The following is a 19272-nucleotide window of genomic DNA, read 5'->3' as shown; positions in this document are numbered from 1 at the left end:
TTGTGTTGAATCGCGTTTTTATTGTGCGGTAAAAGATTTCATCCGGTCACAAGTGTCATGAGTATTTCTGTACATATGTCAACACATCCATCAAAAGCAAACAGGAGAAAAAAAAAACCACATTGGGCATCTACAAAAGGTGAAGAAGCACTACAACATCACGTCTTCAAAGTTTTAACGGGAGTGCGGCTGACTTCCTGCACCACACAAAACCTGTGCGGTTTTTGTACTAGTACACTTTTTGTCCTCAACATCAAGACATGTAGAAATAATAGCGACTGAGTTTTTATTCCCCATACAGGTAAAAAAAAAATCTATCAGGGATGACAATGGCAAATGTGAAAAAACACTGAAAAGTAGCCGCGGGTCTGGGGGGCCCACCGAGGGTCTGTATATATATTTACTGAAGATTGATATATATTGAAGATTTATTCTTTACCAATAGTGTAACATTAGCTTACATGTTACTTTCTAAACCCACATGCTTGTAAAAGTGATAAAGTATCTTTGTGTTTTTTCATTTCGATGTGCTCCTTAATGTTCCTCGTGCCGCGACCTCCATAGCTGATCATATCTCGATAGAAAATACTCAAAACCTTCCTCGGGACATCCACTTTACGGATACGTTCCGTCAGGCACGTGGTTACGGACTGTGTTCCGAATTGTACGATGACGCTGCTCTCGAGCCACGCCCATCTGAGTTCTTGTTCCTGTTCGGCTTGTCTATTTCCCTGGCACGATCCTCATGCTGCCGAAAACCTTTGTCGAGTAGGCCCTAGATCTATCTACCTAAATAACTCGTCTACAAGAGATGAAAACCCAATCGCAAATTCACATTGTGGCGATGTAAAAACACTAGTTCTCCAGGTAAGTTAAGTTAAGTGGAAAATTAGCGCCAAAATGCTGCCGAAAATAAGGCGGATGTTGTCGCATCACTGCTGCCAGTGAGTTAGGTTAACAGGGGCAAACCGATTTCCGTACTCACAGCTTAACTAATTTTGCCTTGAGATGTGCCAAAAGATGGCGTCGTGGCAGGCAGATGCTCGTGAGTCGCTGAGGCTAACGTTGCCCGGTGTTACAGGTTAACTTGCTCTCATGTTATCTAGCTCCCCGTCTCCAGTTGCGCTCGTTCGGGTAAAGTGTGTTGCGCAATCTTGTGTTTCGTGACTGCAGATTCGTCAAAAGCGATATGGAAGTTGCCTGACTGCAAAACTACTCAAGTTCTCAATAAAAAAGTTGAACAAAAAACACACTTACCGTATTTCCCGCACTATAAGGCGCACCGGATTATAAGGCGCACCTTCAATGAATGGCCCATTTTAAAACTTTGTCCATATATAAGGCGCACCGGATTATAAGGCGCACCTTATAATGGCCCATTTTAAAACTTTGTCCATATATAAGATATAAACATTTGGCCCGCGGGCCGGACTTTGGATACGCCTAATGTAGTGGCTCAATATTGGTCCATATATAAGGCGCACCCGATTATAAGGCGCACGGTCTGTTTTTGAGAAAATTGTAGGTTTTTAGGTGCACCTTATAGTGCGGAAAATACGGTAGTTTGAATGATCTACTTTGTTTGCACCACTGCATCAGGTATTCTGAGAGGGGAACATCATTGTGCAACACACAGGGGTCAATTAAACAATGCTACCAGGGGTCTCGTTAGGTTGTATAGGTGGGGAAAGATAGTTATATTTATTTTTCATACATACAAAGACAAACAAACAGATAGAACATATATGTACATACACAAACAGAACATACTTTACCATACAGATTGTCAGCTACATTATATATGCAGATGCCGCAAGGGTCTCACGCAGCAGGCCAAAGTTGTTAAAACATCTGGGCCCAGAATTCCTAGAAAATGCCACAGGCACTCCCTCTACTATTCCTGGACAGGTCCCCCCTTCCCTTCCTGGCTCTTCTCATCCCCTACCTTCTCCGAGAGAGCAAACTACATCCCAATTAGTTTGCTCTGTACAGAAGCCTACAATACCTAAACCTACACCTACCCTCCAGAGCTGTAAGTAAATCCTTTAATTCATCACAATGAATAATGAATTCCTGTTAATATAATTTACTTTTAGTAATATATGACATATGGAATGGGAGCTTCCTGACAAATGTATTGTGGAGCAAAATAGGCCCATATGAGCTTTACACTCGGGACTTTCGGGACCACCTTGGGCCTGGGAGGCTCCTCGAGAGTCAAGTATGTTACATTGGCCCCGTTCAGAATTATAGTTTGTATTAACCTATGTGTTTTGTGTGTCCTATACCAAATACTGTAGGTGGTAAATGCATTCTTGGCCACCAAGGTCAAAGGCCAGGCATCTTGTACTACTGAAAACCTGCACTGCTGAACTGGGGGAACCACTTCAACGGATCTTCAACCTCAGCCTGCAGCTGGGGATAGTGCCTACACTATGGAAGACATCCTGCATCACGCCGGTTCCTAAAAAGACCCGGCCCAGTGAACTGAATGACTTTCGGCCGGTGGCACTCACTTCACACCTGATGAAGACATTGGAGCAGCTCTTCCTCAGTCTCCTCAGACCTCAAGTGCGACATGCTCAGGACTGCCTGCAGTTTGCATATCAGCCAGATGTTGGAGTGGAGGACGCCATCCTCCACCTACTGCACCGAGTTCACTCCCACCTGGATAAGGGAAGCGCCACAGCGAGGATTCTGTTCCTAGACTTCTCCAGTGCGTTCAACACCATCCAGCCCCCCCTGCTCAGAGACAAACTGGGCAGGATGGGAGTGGACCCATACATGGTGACCTGGATCTCCAGCTACCTCACAGACAGGCCACAGTACGTCAGACTAAAAGACACCATCTCTGACACTGTGGTCAGCAGCACTGGAGCCCCACAGGGCACAGTGCTGGCCCCTGTACTCTTCACCCTGTACACCTCAGACTTCTGTTACAACTCTGAGCTGTGTCACATACAGAAGTACGCGGATGACACAGCCATTGTCGGGTGTATCAGGGACAACAGAGAGGAGGAGTATAGGAGCCTGGTGGGGGATTTCGCCACCTGGTGCCGTGCCAACCAACTGGAGCTCAACATCTCCAAGACCAAGGAGCTGGTCATAGACTTGGGGAGGAACAGACCCAAGCCTAGGCCCGTACTGTTGGAGGGGGCTGAGGTGGAGGCTGTGGACTCCTACAAGTACCTTGGGGTGTGGCTGGATAAAAAACTGGACTGGTCAACTCACACCAACCACCTTCACAGGAAGACACAGAGCAGGATGTACTTCCTGAGGAGACTACGTTCTTTTAACATCTGCAACAAACTCTTGGAGATGTTCTACCAGTCTGTGGTTGCCAGTGTCCTGTTTTACACCGTGGTGTGCTGGGGCAGCAGCACATCCAAGAAGGACACCTCCAGACTGGACAAACTGGTCAGGCGAGCCGGCTCTGTGATCGGCAAGAAGCTGGACTCACTGGAGACAGTGGCAGAGGCAAGGACACTGAAAAAACTGTTGGACATTATAGACAATGTCAGTCACCCTCTGCACACTGTCATCACTAATCAGAGGAGCCGGATCAGTGGGAGACTGCTCCTCCCCAAATGTAGGACAAACAGACTGAAGAACTCCTTTGTCCCCCAAGCCATCAAGCTGTTCAACTCCTCACTGGGGGGGAGGAGGTGACATGGACATGAACAGGGACATGGAGATACTTGTAATAACTGTACACATTCACATCAATATACAATGTGCAAGATTTCCCATTCCATCCTATTTACTACATTTGTCATCATTTGTGCAATTACTTTTTTTCACACTGTCCAATAATAATACATGGCAATAATACATGGCAACTACTGTGTAGTGTTTTTACCTCCCTCAATTTTCTTACCTAATTTATCTTTTTGCCTTTTTTACATTTCATTTGCTAATTTTTGCACTGTATATATTTCTGCATATTTCTGTATATTTTTATCTCATATTTTTTTTGTATATTTTGTATTTTACTGCTACTGGACATAGAATTTCCCTGAAGGAGTAATCCCAAGGGATTAAAGTTGAGTCTAAATCTAAGTCTAAGTCTTGTATTAAAGATCATTTACTCAAACAATACGGTGATGCAAAAGAAAGGTTTCTGCTATATGGGACCATTTTGATCTCATATCGGTAGATAAGGTATTTGTTTTAATTACCTTGTTGTTTCCACTTAATATATCTGAATTCAAATTAATTTCAAAGTGACTCTTCCTATTCATATTATTTTCTGCAGGTTAAATGTAATTTCAAAGTGACTCTTAGTTTACTATTCATATTATTTTCTGCAGGTTAAATGTCGCATTTGTTATACCAAACTTTCCTATTCAAATAAGAGCACCTCCTCAATGCTAAGGCATTAAAGGGCCAGGCATGAACCTGAAGTCCAAAATCCACCCAACATTAACTCAGGTATACAGCCAGTTTACAACTTACTCACAGTTGCTTTCTTGATAATTAACTCCTATTAACGACAATTTTATTGTATTTTATTAGGGCTCTTAAAAGATGTTCATGCAGTTTCTGGCACATCTTGGTTTGCATTGTACTCCGTGAGTCGTCACCTTATCCTGATGGAGGGGTTTGAGTGCTCCTATGATCTTAGGAGCCATGTTATCTGGGGCTTCTTGCCCCTGGTAGGGTCACCCATGGCAAAAGGGTCCTAGGTGATTGGCCAGACAACGCACGGCTCAGAAGACCCCTTAAAATATATGGACCTAGTTTTCCCTCGCCCGGACGCGGGTCACCGGGGGCCCCACACTGGAGCCAGGCCTGGAGGTGGGGCTCGAAGGCGAGCGCCTGGTGGCCAGGCCTTCGCCCATGTGGCCCATCCCGAAAAGAAAACGTGGGTCCTCCTTCCCATGGGCTCACCACCTGTAGCAGGGGCCAAAGGGGTCGGGTGCAAAGCGAGCTGGGCGGCGGCCAAAGGCAGGGACCTTGGTGGTCCGATCCCCGGCTGCAGAAGCTGGTTCTTGGGAGATGGTATGTCTCCATCGGTCAAGGTAGACACCTTCCTCGCATGAGTCTAATTTAGGTTGTATTATCTTATTACGTTATATTTGTGTTACACATGTAAAATTCACTTATTGACTTCAGTTATTTGTCTCTAATTATTCATCACATTTTAATGGTCTTTACACTACTATTACAAAATCCATCCATTGACAACATCCCTGACTTGGTGTGCAAGTGTGCCACATTTTCAGAGGTAAACTTTTGTAGATCCCACCGCTCACCCTGTCGCATATGACAGACAACCATTTGTGAAATTCTGTTCTCTCCACGCTCTTATCAATATGCAGAGCTAGACAAGTTCCAAATCGCTTGTGACGAAACTGCAGTCACAAAACACAAGATTGCGCAACACACTTTACCCTAACGAGCGCAACTAGAGACAGGGAGCAAGATAACATGGGAGCAAGTTAACCTGTAACACCGGCCGCTTCCACACCACCCCCCATATATATATTAAAAAATAATAATTCAACGGATTTACACGATTCACGAAAATGATATTTTTGACGGAACAAAACATGGAAATCTGCGGATCAGCTGAAAGTTCTCATCCCTGATCTATGCGGTTGCCCTCGTGGTTCTTACAAGCACGAGAAATTTGTCTTGGTAGTGATGAGGAGGTGTACTAGTACATGTACATGAAGTCAAAACGCGCACGTGTACATGGACCCTCAAATTGGCTAGTAAGGATATCGAAGGAACGTGTACAACACTATGCAAAACTCACTGTGGCGGCGCATTGTTCTCCATGTTGTCCACCGTGCGGATGATGACGATCTGCTCCAGGTTCTGCGCCGGCGAGGGCGGCGGCCTCAGCTGCTCCACCAGCGCGTGCAGCGTTTCCGAGTTGATGGTGGACACGGGATCGGTCTCGAAGGTCGTCGCCTCGGCTTGGGAGATGGGCAAGTGGCTGGGCTCCGCTTTCAGATCTTGTAGCGTCTCGCTCAGGGCGGCGGTGTCCGACACGGCGCCGGCCTGAGGCGTGGCCTGTTCCGGCTCGCTAGGCTCGGCTTCGGGGATAGAGCTCAGACTTTTGCCGTCCTTGCTCAGTTTGCTCTGCACAAAGGCGATCGGGTGGCTGGACGCCAGCAGGACGACTGAGGACGCAAATCAAAAATTTGCTATCAAGCTAGTTTCAACAGTTGAAATTGGTTAATGGTGTGTAAAAATCACCAGTGATGTTGGGACAGAATAATATCAGATTGCAAAAAAGTATTCAACTGACCTGTTAGAAATGCATATTGGTCAAGCTCCCACACGCTTTTTTAAATAATATAAATAAACTTCAAATAGATGCAAACTGGCGGCTCGGTGGCGCACTGGTTAGCACGTCGGCCTCACAGTTAGGAGGGTGCGGGTACGATTCCACCTCCGGCCCTCCCTGTGTGGAGTTTGCATGTTCTCCCCGGGCCCGCGTGGGTTTTCTCCGGGCACTCCGGTTTCCTCCCACATTCCAAAAACATGCTTGGTAGGCCGATTGAAGACTCCAAATTGTCCCTAGGTGTGAGTGTGAGTGCGATTGGTTGTCTGTCTCTGTGTGCCCTGCGATTGGCTGGCAACCAGTTCAGGGTGTCCCCCGCCTACTGCCCGATGACGGCTGGGTTAGGCTCCAGCACGCCCGCGACCCCCGTGGGGACTAAGCGGTTCAGAAAATGGATGGATGGATAGATGCAAACTGTGTCCACTGCCCAAAAATCAAACACGATGCTGCCATCTAGCGGTAATTACAGCACATAGCATTTGAGAAAAAAAAAAATGAAGTGGCACTTTTGGGCCAGCATAGTGAGTTCAGTTCACAGGTCAGGTTACGTTAACACACATATTATGCTTGAAAATATGTTTTATGCTTTCAAAGTGTTTACAAACGTAAAAGTGCTAAAACTACTCACAAAGAAGGGTAAATTGCCGGTAAAATGGCGTGTCGACTCACCTGCGCGCGCCCTCTCTTTGTGTTGTCGCACCTCGTCGGCGTGCGCCTTCTCCTGGTGCTTGATCATGTTCTTGACACTAGCGAAGCGATTCCCACACAGTAGGCACTGCACGCCGTTGGTGCCGTCTGAGTGTACACATAGAGAAGACAAGCATGAGTGATGTCCGAGTGGAGGGTAGGCATCATTTGGGCCTATTGGAAGGATTTGAGAGGTGGTTGGCTCACCCGGGTGGAGCCGCCGCATGTGTTTCTTCAGTTCGGACGAGGTGACGAAGCTGCTGTCGCACTGCGGCTGGGAGCACTTGTAGGGCGTCTCGCCTGGATGCAAAGGGGGAGTCGGTCAGGGGGCGAGGCGGTCAAACGCCTGCGAGGCCGGGCCGCTTCCTTACCCGTGTGCTTGCGTGCGTGTGCGATGAGCGAGGACGAGACGGAGAAGGACATCCCGCACAGGTCGCACTGGTAGGGCTTCTCGCCCGTGTGTCGCCGCTTGTGGTAGGTCAGCGTGCTGGACTGGGCGAAGGCCTGGCCGCACACGTCGCATACGTAGGGTTTTTCGCCGCTGTGCAGTCTGCAGGGGCAGGGCAATGTGTGAGCATCAAAATCCGGATAATCGTCCTCATATGTTTTCATCTGCTATTGAGGCGTGTCTGCCCCCCCGCACCTGACGTGGATCTTGTAGTTGGACGAGGTGGCGAACTTGAAGCCGCAGCGCTCGCAAGTGTAGGGCTTCTCCTCGCCGTGGTGCATGCGGCGGTGAGCCACCAGCTGACACTTCTGAGCAAAACACTTCTCGCAGTCATTGCAGCTGAAGGGCTTCTCGCCTGCGCCAAACAAGACACACTTCATTTTGAGCACCGCGCAGTGCAAAACGGGCATTGCGATTTGCCCTTTTCAAAAACGTGTCGCTCACCTGTGTGCGTACGCAAGTGAGTTTTGAGCTGCGTAGCTTGTCGAAACGTTTTGGAGCAGAAGATGCAGATGAAGGGCTTGAGGCCGGCGTGGATCTGCTCATGCCTCCGCAGGCTGCACAAGTCCTTGAAGGTCCTGTTGCACTCAATGCAGGTCCGGGCGGTCTCTTGCGAGGTGTTGGAAGTGTCCTGCTCTGCTTCCTCCGTCCCTTCGTCGCCGCTATCGTCGTCCTCGCCCTCCGCTTTACTCCTCCCTCGGCCCCTCCCTCGGCCACGTCCGCGTCCCCGGCCACGTCCGCGCCGGGGCTCCCCTATGCGGGGCCTCTTGGCAAGTGGCTCGTCTAGCGAGGGGCTCCAGTCGGCCGACGTGTCCCCGAAATCCTTGACACTGGTGTCGGAATCGTCAAGGAAGTCTTCTTCGGTCTTGACCAGGCTTAATCCTCCTCTTCCTCTTCCTCGGCCTCTGCCCCTGCCGCGACCCCTGCCTCGGCCACGTCCCCTCCCCCTTGGGGCTGCCAGTTTGGTGGTGTTGGCGACAGCATCGCTGGGCTCCGTCAGTTCGTGGCTGGCAATTCCTCCTTCCTCTTCCAAGCCGGCGGCTTGGCTTTCCTGATCTTTCTGGCCTTCCAGACCTTGCTGGCCTTCCTCGCCTCCCTGGCCTTCCTCACCTCCCTGGCCTTCCTCGCCTTCCTGGCCTTCCTCGTCCACCTGGCCTTCTTCGTCCACCTGGCCTTCCTCGTCCACCTGGCCTTCCTCGCCTACCTGCCCTTTCTGGGTTTCCTCGTCTTCCTGGCCTGCTTGGCCCTCATCCAAACACGCACCAGACATAGAGACGATCGACAGAGGGGCGGGGGAGCGAGTACTGCCCGGTGAGCCAGGACTGAGCGAAGACAGGCCCGCCTCTTTGTCCAGCTCGGACTGGGACGCCTCGCTGGCCTCAGACAAATGAGAAATTCCTTCCAGATACTTTGTGGCGTCCGACATGCCCAGAAAGATGGCGGCTCGGCGGACAGCGGCTTGTCTGGTGCTGAAAGTAACAAATATTGATTCATTTAATCAACAATTAGTGGTCGATTCATTACTTTTAATTAGAATGTGTTAAGCAAAGTGTTTAAAGGGCATTTTTTCTAAGAGGAGGCTCTTATGTATGAAAGAAAAAGGTATTCATTCTGTGGAAGATGGTACAGTTAAAATTGGGGGATCAAATTCAAAGCTTTTGGAAAACGGATATATGTCATGTTGCTAGCCTACCTGCTGAGGTTCATCTGTCCCGTGTAGACAAACTCCAGCAGCTTCTCCAAGGCGTAGCGACTGACTTTATCGGGGTCCAAAGTGGTGACGTCCTGGTCCTTCTCAGCTTGGGAGGCAAAGTACTTACTGAACGCAGCCAGTATGTTACGATGTGCGCGGAACTCCACGTCTCTGACCATGATGGTGACATCACACAGGAAGTCCATTTCCCGCTGCTGATGTAGGCGCTGCAGGAGCAGCTTGCCATGACTGGCACCGTGAGCCATTGCTACAAGAGAGTCCATGTTAATCATTTCTACTCTGGCAATCTATGCTCATTTATGTTTTCCAGTCAATGGCATTTCACATTGTATATTAGAAAAAAATTAGCAGGTATAGCTACTGTAAAACATCTTTGAGTGTCCAGAAAAGCCCTATATAGATCTGATGCAATAGTAAGACTACAATCAGGATTCAGAGTTAGGGTTTTGAAGTTGGGTTTCAAAGTCAGGGTTTGGGTTACTGTTTCACACCAGGCCCAGTGTTAGGATGCTAAATAAGGAGTTGGGATTCAAATCACAGTTACGGTCGTATAGTCAGCTGTAAAGTCAAGGTGAAGATCCAAGTCGTCTCAAGTCAGATTGAAACTAGGGTAAGGGCTTCAAAACCAGGTGTATAAGTAAGATTTCAAGCCACAATTTAAGAGAATAGTAAGGTATGAAGCCAGATTTCAATTTCCAAGCCAATTTTAGCATTTAGTTTTTTTGAATGGAGGTATATCCTCACCGACGTTAAGTTTACATTCCTAAAAGTCACAAAAGTACCAAGATAAGTAATTTATTCGAGGGAGAAGCCGTGTAGGGAAGACTAGCAGTCGGCTATAATGAAGATTTGGAAAATAAAAGCTCCTTCCCGCTTCCTGAGTAGGCCTACGCCCGATGCTAATGCTAATAGCCGCGTCGTGGCTCGCCTTAAAAAAGCGCCATCTGCTATTCGAGGCGCCGGGTCCTCTTGTCAGCACATAACCTTGCCGACACGCCGGTTCCGAATAGGTTACGACGCCCGCTGGTCCGTTCGGGCTACCCGAATGGACAGGCTGAAGCTAAGCGAGCTCACACGGTAGCAAAAGGCGTCGATAACGTCGTGCTCTTATTTCGAAGGATTCGCCGATTGCGACGGCGGTGCCCGCTCAAGTTAGCCCAAATATTAACAAACGCACAATTCGGAAAAGCAGTGCAAACGTACCATCCGTGGCCAAAATTAGTTAGCTGGGAAATTCTTTTTGGAACTGAGTCCGTGTAAATAAAAGGCGGAAAGTGCTGTACCTTTTAACATCCGTAATCCCGGGCCGTTATCTCGGGATTTTACGAAATCTCGCGAGACTGGCTGCTAAACTAGAATTTGAAGATCGTAATCGGAATCAAACAAGTCAGTGCTCATCATTAATTACAGGACTGTCTCAGAAAATTAGAATATTGCAGTTATATTGAAATAATAAAAGGCTTGCAATATTTCAGTTGATTTGTAATGAATCCAGACTGTATGACATTTTTGTTTTTTTTAATTGCATTACAGAAAATAAAGAACTTTATCACAATATTCTAATTGTCTGAGACAGTCCTGTATATTAGAACGGATTTAACGAATTATCCCATAAATCAAAACCTTTTGTCATATTTTTGTTGTAATTTTGTATTTTAAAATCAAATTTAAAAAATGGTGATAATTTGTTATTGTCACAAACTCTTTATTGCACATATTTACAGATAAAAGATATTTACACTCACGTTTTATTTACAAGTGAGAAGCAATGCATTGTTGTTCACGGTCCCATAATAGTGTCTAACCAAATCTAATTAACGGTCCTCTAAAACGGTTTGTATTTGCTTAAAGACGGCACAAGATGGAAGCAAAGGGCTACTTTTATCCAAATCAAGCTCCTCAACTCACATCAAATTGTTTCTTTAGCACCATAATACCACCAAACAGCGCTAAAAGCAATTGTTCAGCAAACAACAGGATTTGCGAAGGGCCCAAATTTACCACCACGATAAACGCTGTAGTAATCTTTGGTTGATCTAAAATAATATTTAAAAACAATGACATGCAGAAGTGCTGCATTTAGGTTCGTGGGATGATTGGCTGTTCATATGCAGTTGATCAGAGTCAGTACATTTAGCAGATACACATGAAACACACAACAAAAAAACCACAAAGTATTATTAACATCTTCAATACACTCAGATGAGCAGCAAAAATTTGACAACAAACTTTTCTTTGATGCGCAATGTTTTCACAAATGTTTCTAATAAGGAACAGAATTACTCTTCATTCTTATGGCGTCAATCATCTGTGAACCATCAAAAAATGGGGGAAAAAAAAGCAAATTGCTTACTTATTTACATAGACCACTGAAAACATGCTATTTTTGAGATGTTGCAGATTTTGTTCCCCACTAGAAAGAATCCTGTTGAACAAATAAAAAAAATCTGCTCCTTTGTTACAAGCGGCCAAATAAAAATTACAGTCAGACATCACATGCTCACTGATTAAGGCTACAAACGGGAAGCGCATGTTTGTTAGCAGCAAGTAGTCATTTTTAGATCTTTGAATTGGATTTTTTTACTCAATGGAAATCTTAAGAAAATCGTCCTCGTGTCCATCGCCGTCTCACATCTGGCCATCACTTGACGCCGCTCCCGCGTTTGTCCCTCGCTTAGAACGTCTTTGGGTTTGACGTCCACCAAGTTCTGATGGCCAGGATCCGCTGGAGGAAGTGCAACAGCGGCCTCTTGTGGCCTAGCTGATGAGAAAGGCCCCAAAAAAGCTGCTCTTCTCGTCCATGTCCACGGCAGAGGCGTTGGTTACTGTGACAAAGAGGCGGTCGCCCGGGTTGAGAGAGAAAAGCCCCCCCTGGTGGGCTGAGTGCAGCGAAAATTGTGAGTCCTTGGACCAGCAGGAGGTCCTGCTGGTCTTCATCAGCAGGATGGGCACTGGGTAGGTGCTCACCTGCAAGAAAAGGCTTGTCAAGTTTGCGCATAAATTTGATTTGTAGCAACTTCTGTAGGTCAAAGGGCATCTTTGCTAATATGCTCACACTAAGAAGATGGCTGCCAACAGAGAGGAGCCGCTTTAGGAAACCACATTCAGAGTTGAGTTTTAAAATGGAGAATGGGCGCCCTTACCTTCTTGTAGATGTACTGCAGCAGAGGCCTTCCTCTGTCCTCGCCGCCATCGTCCGAGGCGTCCTCGTCCACGGGGCGGCTGTGTCTGAAGTACGTCTGGGCGTAGATGTAGTAGAGGCCGGGCCGCGGGACCACCAGCTCGCCGTCCACCAGCTGGACGTCCTGCAGGAAGGCCAGACCCTTCTCGCCCTCCCACCACGAAATCTTCTGCCCGTGAACGCGCCGGGCACCCGCCGTTCCCCCTGGGAAGGAGACTGAAAACAAATCAGTTACTAACAAATGCTACATAATTATCATTTCAGTTCAGAAACCACAAAAAAAAATAGAACCAAATGCTAATTACATTTAAGAATTTCATTTCAGGGGCACAATTGCATGATCAGTTACCATTATTTCCCAAAGCCATTTTGGATCAAAAAGTCATAAAAAATATCAGCAGTATCCATAATTTGGCAGGTTAGGATTAGAATAACCTGACACCAGCAAAAATCTTAGTAAAATTGCCAAAATCGCCACAAGAGGGCGGCAAAACACTTTTATTCTATTACATTAAATGGAAGCCTTTGTCTTATTTCAACAGCTTTGGCCGTAAAATGCCACAAGATGGCGCTGAAGCAATACTTTTATATTAGCCAAGCACAAAACAATAAACAATTTGCGATGAGTGACTAACAGGGGAAATACCATTAGCGACTGCCGACGCACAAATAGGTTGTTGTTTTTAACAGCAGTATTCCTCACACATTGATTAATTTCTTTGTGTGGAACGTCCGTTCTTCCCCAAAAAAAAAACCCTATTGGCTGTTTTTGGTACTCCCCAAAATTCTGAGGAAACAAGTTGGAGTGAGGCCATTTCATTTCAGATGAAATCAAAGTGGACGAGCTTCATTCACATAAAAGTAGTGCTTTAACATCTGTAGGCAGTTAGGGCTAGTGGTACAAAAATTGTGGTTAACTGGTTATGAATAACATACAACGCGAGTCAAACGTGAATGATTCAATCACGAGTCAAAACGATTCGGCTCGCACATTCGAAGCGCTTGTTTGAAAAGTGCGTCGTTTGGTTTCTCTCTTCGTGTCGCACGCGAAGCAGGTTGGACGACAATTTTGCAGGTCACGGCAGACGTCGCTGCGCATGTCGTTGCTTCTGCGCGAATACGCAAAGCTGACTGACAATCACTAATTGCCTGTTGACTTTACAACAAAAACGAATGGCTGCTTAAATCTCCGCACCAAATTCAAAACGTTAACACATTGGCCCCACAGCACATGTGTTGACATTTTCACTCCTTTGATGCCATGATTGTTGTCTGCTGCTGTAAAAGTCGGATTTTTATTTCTGTTCTATGTCGACGACGCCTTACCAGGTCCGCCATTTCCTGCCTCCAGTTTGGGCGCGAAACTTCCGGTGACGTGAGCGGCGACTTTAGGCCGTGGCGACGTGCCGTCCTCTGGCACCAGCGAGGGCAGAACCCGCGAAACTTCATCTGAACAGGAAGCAACCCGACGGGGAGTCAAACGACAACAATGGCCGCTATACCGCGCCGCTATTGTTGCTACACGTTCTTGCAAATACCACGAGTGATATTTACGAATCGTAATTGAAGACGGCCTTACCTCTGACCGCTGACGAGATCTGCTTCTGGTAGCGTTGCGACAGCGACTACAAAACAAACACACACATCAGCTCTCAACGTTTTGCTAATTAAGAGAAAGCACAACATAAAATAACAGCACGCCGTGCCTTGTAAATCATCTGGAATCGATATTTATGTCATACAAGGATGAAAACATCAAACGTGTCCAATCAAGCTCCCCAGGGGCACTTGGTGCGAAATATTCGAATGATGTCGTTTGAAACTTTGCAAACGACAGACGCCTTTTCTCTCTGCTCCGTGGGAACGACGACTGAATGCGGATGAAACGGGTTCGTCAGCCCTTAGGGTGAAAAAAAATGACAAGGCTTCAAGAAGAGGCTCATTGTGCATGGCGGTTCAGCACAATGGAATCAAACCGGCTGACTCAGCAATACCAAATGATTAAGTACGGAAGACGATTTATGTTGACAAAGTGGATCAAATTTTGAAAACACTCCTCAATTTGTCAGAATTGAAGGCACTTTACGGACAGCCAGTCAATATTGGATCAATAAAAGCAGCAACCCGCTCGTAAATAACAATACATGCCTTTGAGTCCACACCGCAACAACGACTCCACGACTAGTCTGGATTCAATTTCCAAATCAAAGTCTTTCGCTGCTTTTATGACACATTTAAGTATTTTGTCAAGTCGATTTTTTTACAAAAAAAAAAATCAGGAAACAACTCAATTATACATTTATTATTTCCAAACATGGTTTCGATCCAAAGTTCTAACATAAAAAATTTCCAGGCAGTTTTGAATCCCTCAACATGTGTTTCCTCTCCTTGAACAAAAACAAGAACAATTTTATCACCTTTACTGCTCGTGGCGTCACGTATCTGCCAAGTTGCTCGTCTTTTATTTCTTCATTTACGGGACGTCAACTTCCTGCTTTGGTGGCGGCACAATCAACTCTGTGTGTGTGTGTGTGTGTGTGTGTGTGTGTGTGTGTGCAGGTGCACGCATTCCGGTGGCGCTTAAAGCCGAGGGGATCACCTGAATGACTTCATTGTGTGGCTGACTCTGATTAACATCTTCAACCTTTTATTTTTTTTTTACTGCCATGCCGCCAATGCAGTGATTCAGATGCTATATAAAAGATGTTTTTTTATTTTCTTTTTTTAATGGGCTTGCTAACCTTTGCGCAAGAATTGTGAAGGATTTATCAGCGCTTGGGTCTCGCTTCAAAGTTTAGGAAAGAGAACATTGCATTCCTACACTTGCTATGCTAAGATAACAATCTGAGCGGGGATTCAAAAGGATCGTCAAGCTATCGTGAATTACGATTGTGACGATGATGTGCACTTTGTAATTCCGAATCGCGGGCGTCTCGACAAAGACAATCACGTTGATATTCGATTGGCAAGACCTCGTATTTGACATTTTTGAAAATGGATTTGCGAGAAGCTTCGTGAGCAAACGAGGCCATGGAAATATTAGAAGCAGCTCTCATTGTGATGCGCTGCAGATGTACCAGTGCAATTATAAACATATTAGAAGTAGAATCATTGTCCTTGCGCGACGGGAAAACCAAGTGTGTGTCAAATTAATAGGAAGGTCGCGCTCTCTGAAAGTTAACGATATTTACGTGAGTCTGACCTTCTCGATGAGTTGGTGGAGCTGCTGCGTGACCTGCCGGCACGGATCGTCTGGCACGGCCGAAACGCTCTGCAGATCCCAACCTTGCAGGCACGATGCGCTGCTCCTGGAGAAGGTCTCCTTCATCTGCACGTGCCGAGATGAAGAAGACACGAAGGAGAGGTTGAAGGAAGGTTGTTTCATGAAAGACTCCAAGTTGGCGTGACAAAGCCACAGATAATCTGACTTTTGGATTATGAATCTCGCATCTTCTCTTGGAATAAAAATGAATTTATTACTTGTGTTAGTTTAAAACATAATAAGGAAGAAGTAAGCCATTATCTCAGAATAGGTTGTGAAAGAGTGATTAGCTGAGATTTTTGCTCCCCCTGAATATCTATTACTCGGCATTTCACATGACTCACCGATTCAATTTGACTTTCTTGGACTTGATCCAAAAGGCACGCGTGTACACACACGCACAGTTATAAAAAAAATAAAAATAAATACTTCCTGATTGTTCGCAGGAGCTCAGAACAACAACTCAAACTACTTCTGGAGCATTTGCACTCCAACTAAAGTGATTGTTGTCTTTCTAAAGAACACAGGTGGAAAAAGTACAAACACTGTATTGGAGTTAAAGTACCGATAAATTGTGTTTTAAAAATGGTGAAAGTTGAAGTACTAATTTCATCTTCTGTACTCAAATAAATGTAAAAGAGTATTTCTTACATGAAATCATCATCTGCAGAGGTTGACAAAAACTAATGAAACTATTTTAACAGTCTGCTGTTAAATGTTGCGAGAAAAAATAAAAAGGTGGCAGAAAAAGAACAGTAAAAAGTACTTGGTTACTTCCAAAATACAGAAAAAGCAGAAACAAGTTACTTATTCGCTTACTTACTCTCTTACTAACTAACTAACTAACTAACTAACTAACTAACTAACTAACTAACTAACTAACTAACTAACTAACAAACTAACTAACTAAATCCCAAATTACCGACTGACTGCCGCATTTGATAACAAGTTATTTATTCCCTTACTAACTCTGTTACTAACTAACTAACTAACTAACTGACTAACTAACTGAATCCCAAATTACCGACTTACTGCCGCATTTGATAACTCAACCACTCAATCACTGCTGCGTTTACGTGCTCACTAAGAGTTTTACTTTTGTTCTCAATCCCGCGGTAACAACTCATTTGCTTGTTTACTTCTCGCGCTCACTTACTTGCTTATTAACCCACTAACTCAATTGCATCTATTCACTCACTGACAAACTTACTCAGCGACTACTTATTTAATATGTTTATTTACTCATTTATTTACGCACTCAATTTATTTCTTGAGTAGTCTCACTCACTTGCGCACCCACCGACTTATTATTTCACTAAGTTAGTCAATTAAATTTGCACAATTACTTATTTAGTCACTCACAAAATAGTTACTTTCTCACTTCTTAGATTGTGGGCTGTTTACTGAACTCGCTCGCTCATTAGTTTCTAGACTTGCTGTTTCGTCAGCACACACCTACCTTCTCGCTTTTGGAGTGAGTGAGTGAGTTGCAAAGTGAGTGCGTGCATGCGACTTACGGCGTTGAGCGAGGTGCTGAAGTGCAGCAGGGTGACGGCAACCAGGACCGTCTGCAGCAGGACGGCCAGCAGCAGCACGACTCCGAACTGCGGAGCGGAGCCCGTCATGGCGACAGAGCGCCGCCCGGTACGCGGCCACGGTCCGCCCGACCGACTTCCAGCACGCGAGCACGAACAATGGCCGAGGAGTGACGAAGGGGAGGAGGAGAAAGTAGACTAGAAGGAGGTCACTGGGGGACGGGACGGACGGGACGGGACGGGGGAGGCTCCGCAGGCTCAAGGAGGAGCGCCGACCGGGGGAGGATCCTGTTGCCTTTGTGCATTATACAAACTATTTTTAAACTTCATTTTAAATGTATTTCCTCGTACTAAAATTGCAGATCAGGTTCCTTACAATGTTGTTTATTTTTTCTTTTCAAAGGGTCACATTATGTGAAATTACAATGCGATGCTACGATGTAACGCAACCATGCAAGGCAACCCGACAACTCACAATGACGTCACGCCCCATATGACGTCACAATGTAACAACGGAATACTTCAGGGTAACGCTACAGTGTAACACAATGTTTCGCAATATAGCGCAACTGTGTAAAATTAAAAAGATGATTGATGATATTTCTCATCTTGTTTCCAATCAACGTTTACCTTTCAATCATCTTAATAAACAATTTTAAAAAAAAAACGAACACCTGTCGCTTGCTAGATTGTGGGAGAGAATAGGGAAAAAAATTGCAAAACATTGGAATGCGTTGACGTGTGAAAATCTTCAAAAGGTCAAAGGGTCCATGTTGTGTTAATATCAAGTACTGGGCTCCTAATTTGTGAGGAGGGAAAAGCAAACAAGACAAGGATACCAAGCTTTGGTTTTCACATGCTAACACGCTAACAAGCTCTAAGGCGCAGCACATGAAAAACTGCTGTTTGCATGTTCAGCGTCTGCACAAAACAAGATATGTCAGTCAGTGGCACAAGTACAAAGAATATGAAACAAAAGAAAAAAAGGATGAAAAGTCCAAAGTACATGTCTTTCGTTCACTGCCTGCTGTTAGCACGTTGCTTTCATTATCGGCCTGCTGTGCCGACACACTCGAGATAGACCGTAAACACACTCCCACACGCAAAGCTAACATGCTAGCTCTTAGGAAAACTCTCCTTTTCTTTTGCATGTGCAATTAATGGACTTCCTGTGAGGTGTTCAGGGACACGGTTAAATTTAAGAGATGCGGGAAGACGTTGAAAGTCAAACAGTGGACATCCCACCCCTCCACCCCCCGTCGGCGTAACCCAGTTCAACTCCCACTGAGCCCGCGTGTGTGTCCACTTTACAACTTTATAGCGTCTGCGTCAGAAGTTGAAGACACCCGACGGAGCGCTGACCCCCGCGGTCACCACCCCATCGCTGGCAGCCGGCCTCCCTGGCGGCGTCCTGTTGCACGTTGGGAACCTCGTGGCCTATAAATGGATGCCGCTGGTTGGCTGCTGGCCACATGAGGAACACAAACATCTGGCCTCAATCTGCATCGCGAACCCCGCAAGCCCGTGGGAGACACTCGACGCTGAAGTTACACTCCAGCGCTACGCCTAAGAGGCCTGCTGGGGGCAAGTGTGTGTGTATGTGTGTGTGTATGTGTGCGCGTACCCGTGCAGAGGTCATCCTCACTCACTGCTGACTCACCAAAAAACGTCTGGACTGACTTTAATGTCCTTTTTAAAGTGGTTAAAAAGTCATACGTTAGCATATGTTTACAATTTTGTGCTCAACAAGTTACCACTCTCAAACATATGTCTATGTGTATATCTACATATACAGTGATCCCTCGCTACTTCGCGTTTCGTTTATTGCGTCTTCACTACATCGCGGATTTTTTTTCCAAATTAAAAAAAACATTTAAAAGTCAAAATAAAACTTCTAAATTGAGGAAACGTGTCTAACCTTTAGGAAAATGTAGTATTGCTCCAACTGTTCGTTTACATTCCTTTAGAAGTTCGTTTTCGCGTGTTAGCACGATCGCTAATTAGCATCTTTCCGCTAACTCGTTAGTCCGCCCAGTACTTCTTGTTGGTGACCGTACTTCGCGGATTTCACTTATCGTGGGTGGTTTTTGGAACCAATTATCCGCGATAAACGAGGGATTACTGTACTAGCACATCCCAGGCAGTAAACC

At 45.8% G+C, this 19272-nt stretch overlaps 2 protein-coding genes across 4 annotated transcripts; both read right to left on the bottom strand.

Annotated features, from left to right (window-relative positions):
• On the bottom strand, nucleotides 1-10474 carry mynn (myoneurin). 3 transcript variants are annotated; one of them, XM_088364182.1, is made up of 8 exons: nucleotides 10428-10474; nucleotides 9124-9391; nucleotides 7875-8899; nucleotides 7626-7785; nucleotides 7354-7532; nucleotides 7190-7282; nucleotides 6965-7090; nucleotides 1-6131 (listed from the first exon to the last, which is right to left on the bottom strand). In XM_088364182.1, exons 1-8 carry the CDS (start codon nucleotides 10435-10437, stop codon nucleotides 5758-5760), a joined length of 2235 nt encoding a protein of 744 aa, XP_088220308.1. In that variant the 5' UTR covers nucleotides 10438-10474; the 3' UTR covers nucleotides 1-5757. The 3 variants fall into 3 exon arrangements, with proteins under 3 accessions (XP_088220308.1, XP_088220309.1, XP_088220310.1); XM_088364183.1 differs by having other exon boundaries at nucleotides 10348-10458; XM_088364184.1 differs by lacking the exon at nucleotides 10428-10474 and adding an exon at nucleotides 10073-10261.
• A 354-nt stretch (nucleotides 10475-10828) lies between these two features.
• tnfsf10 (TNF superfamily member 10) lies at nucleotides 10829-17315 on the bottom strand. Its single transcript, XM_088364018.1, has 6 exons — nucleotides 17105-17315; nucleotides 15528-15653; nucleotides 13905-13950; nucleotides 13652-13774; nucleotides 12288-12541; nucleotides 10829-12111 (listed from the first exon to the last, which is right to left on the bottom strand). Exons 1-6 carry the CDS (start codon nucleotides 17210-17212, stop codon nucleotides 11902-11904), a joined length of 867 nt encoding a protein of 288 aa, XP_088220144.1. The 5' UTR covers nucleotides 17213-17315; the 3' UTR covers nucleotides 10829-11901.
• Between the last annotated feature and the right edge of the window lie 1957 nt (nucleotides 17316-19272).

This window comes from Syngnathus floridae, chromosome 20 (genome assembly GCF_059516105.1).
Source record: "Syngnathus floridae isolate MCC-2025c chromosome 20, RoL_Sflo_1.0, whole genome shotgun sequence".
Lineage (NCBI taxonomy): Eukaryota > Metazoa > Chordata > Actinopteri > Syngnathiformes > Syngnathidae > Syngnathus > Syngnathus floridae.
This window is presented reverse-complemented; position numbering and strand designations above follow the sequence as displayed.

Coding starts and splice junctions, on each gene's coding strand:
- tnfsf10 (XM_088364018.1), bottom strand. CDS start 17,212: ATGACGGGCTCCGCTCCGCAGTTCGGAGTCGTGCTGCTGCTGGCCGTC. Junction 13,775..13,904: donor GATCTCGTCAGCGGTCAGAG/GTAAGGCCGTCT, acceptor CTTCCTGTTCAG/ATGAAGTTTCGCGGGTTCTG. Junction 12,112..12,287: donor TGCAGTACATCTACAAGAAG/GTAAGGGCGCCC, acceptor CTTTTCTTGCAG/GTGAGCACCTACCCAGTGCC.
- mynn (XM_088364182.1), bottom strand. Junction 8,900..9,123: donor GGACAGATGAACCTCAGCAG/GTAGGCTAGCAA, acceptor TGTTACTTTCAG/CACCAGACAAGCCGCTGTCC. Junction 7,786..7,874: donor TCACTTGCGTACGCACACAG/GTGAGCGACACG, acceptor TGTTTGGCGCAG/GCGAGAAGCCCTTCAGCTGC.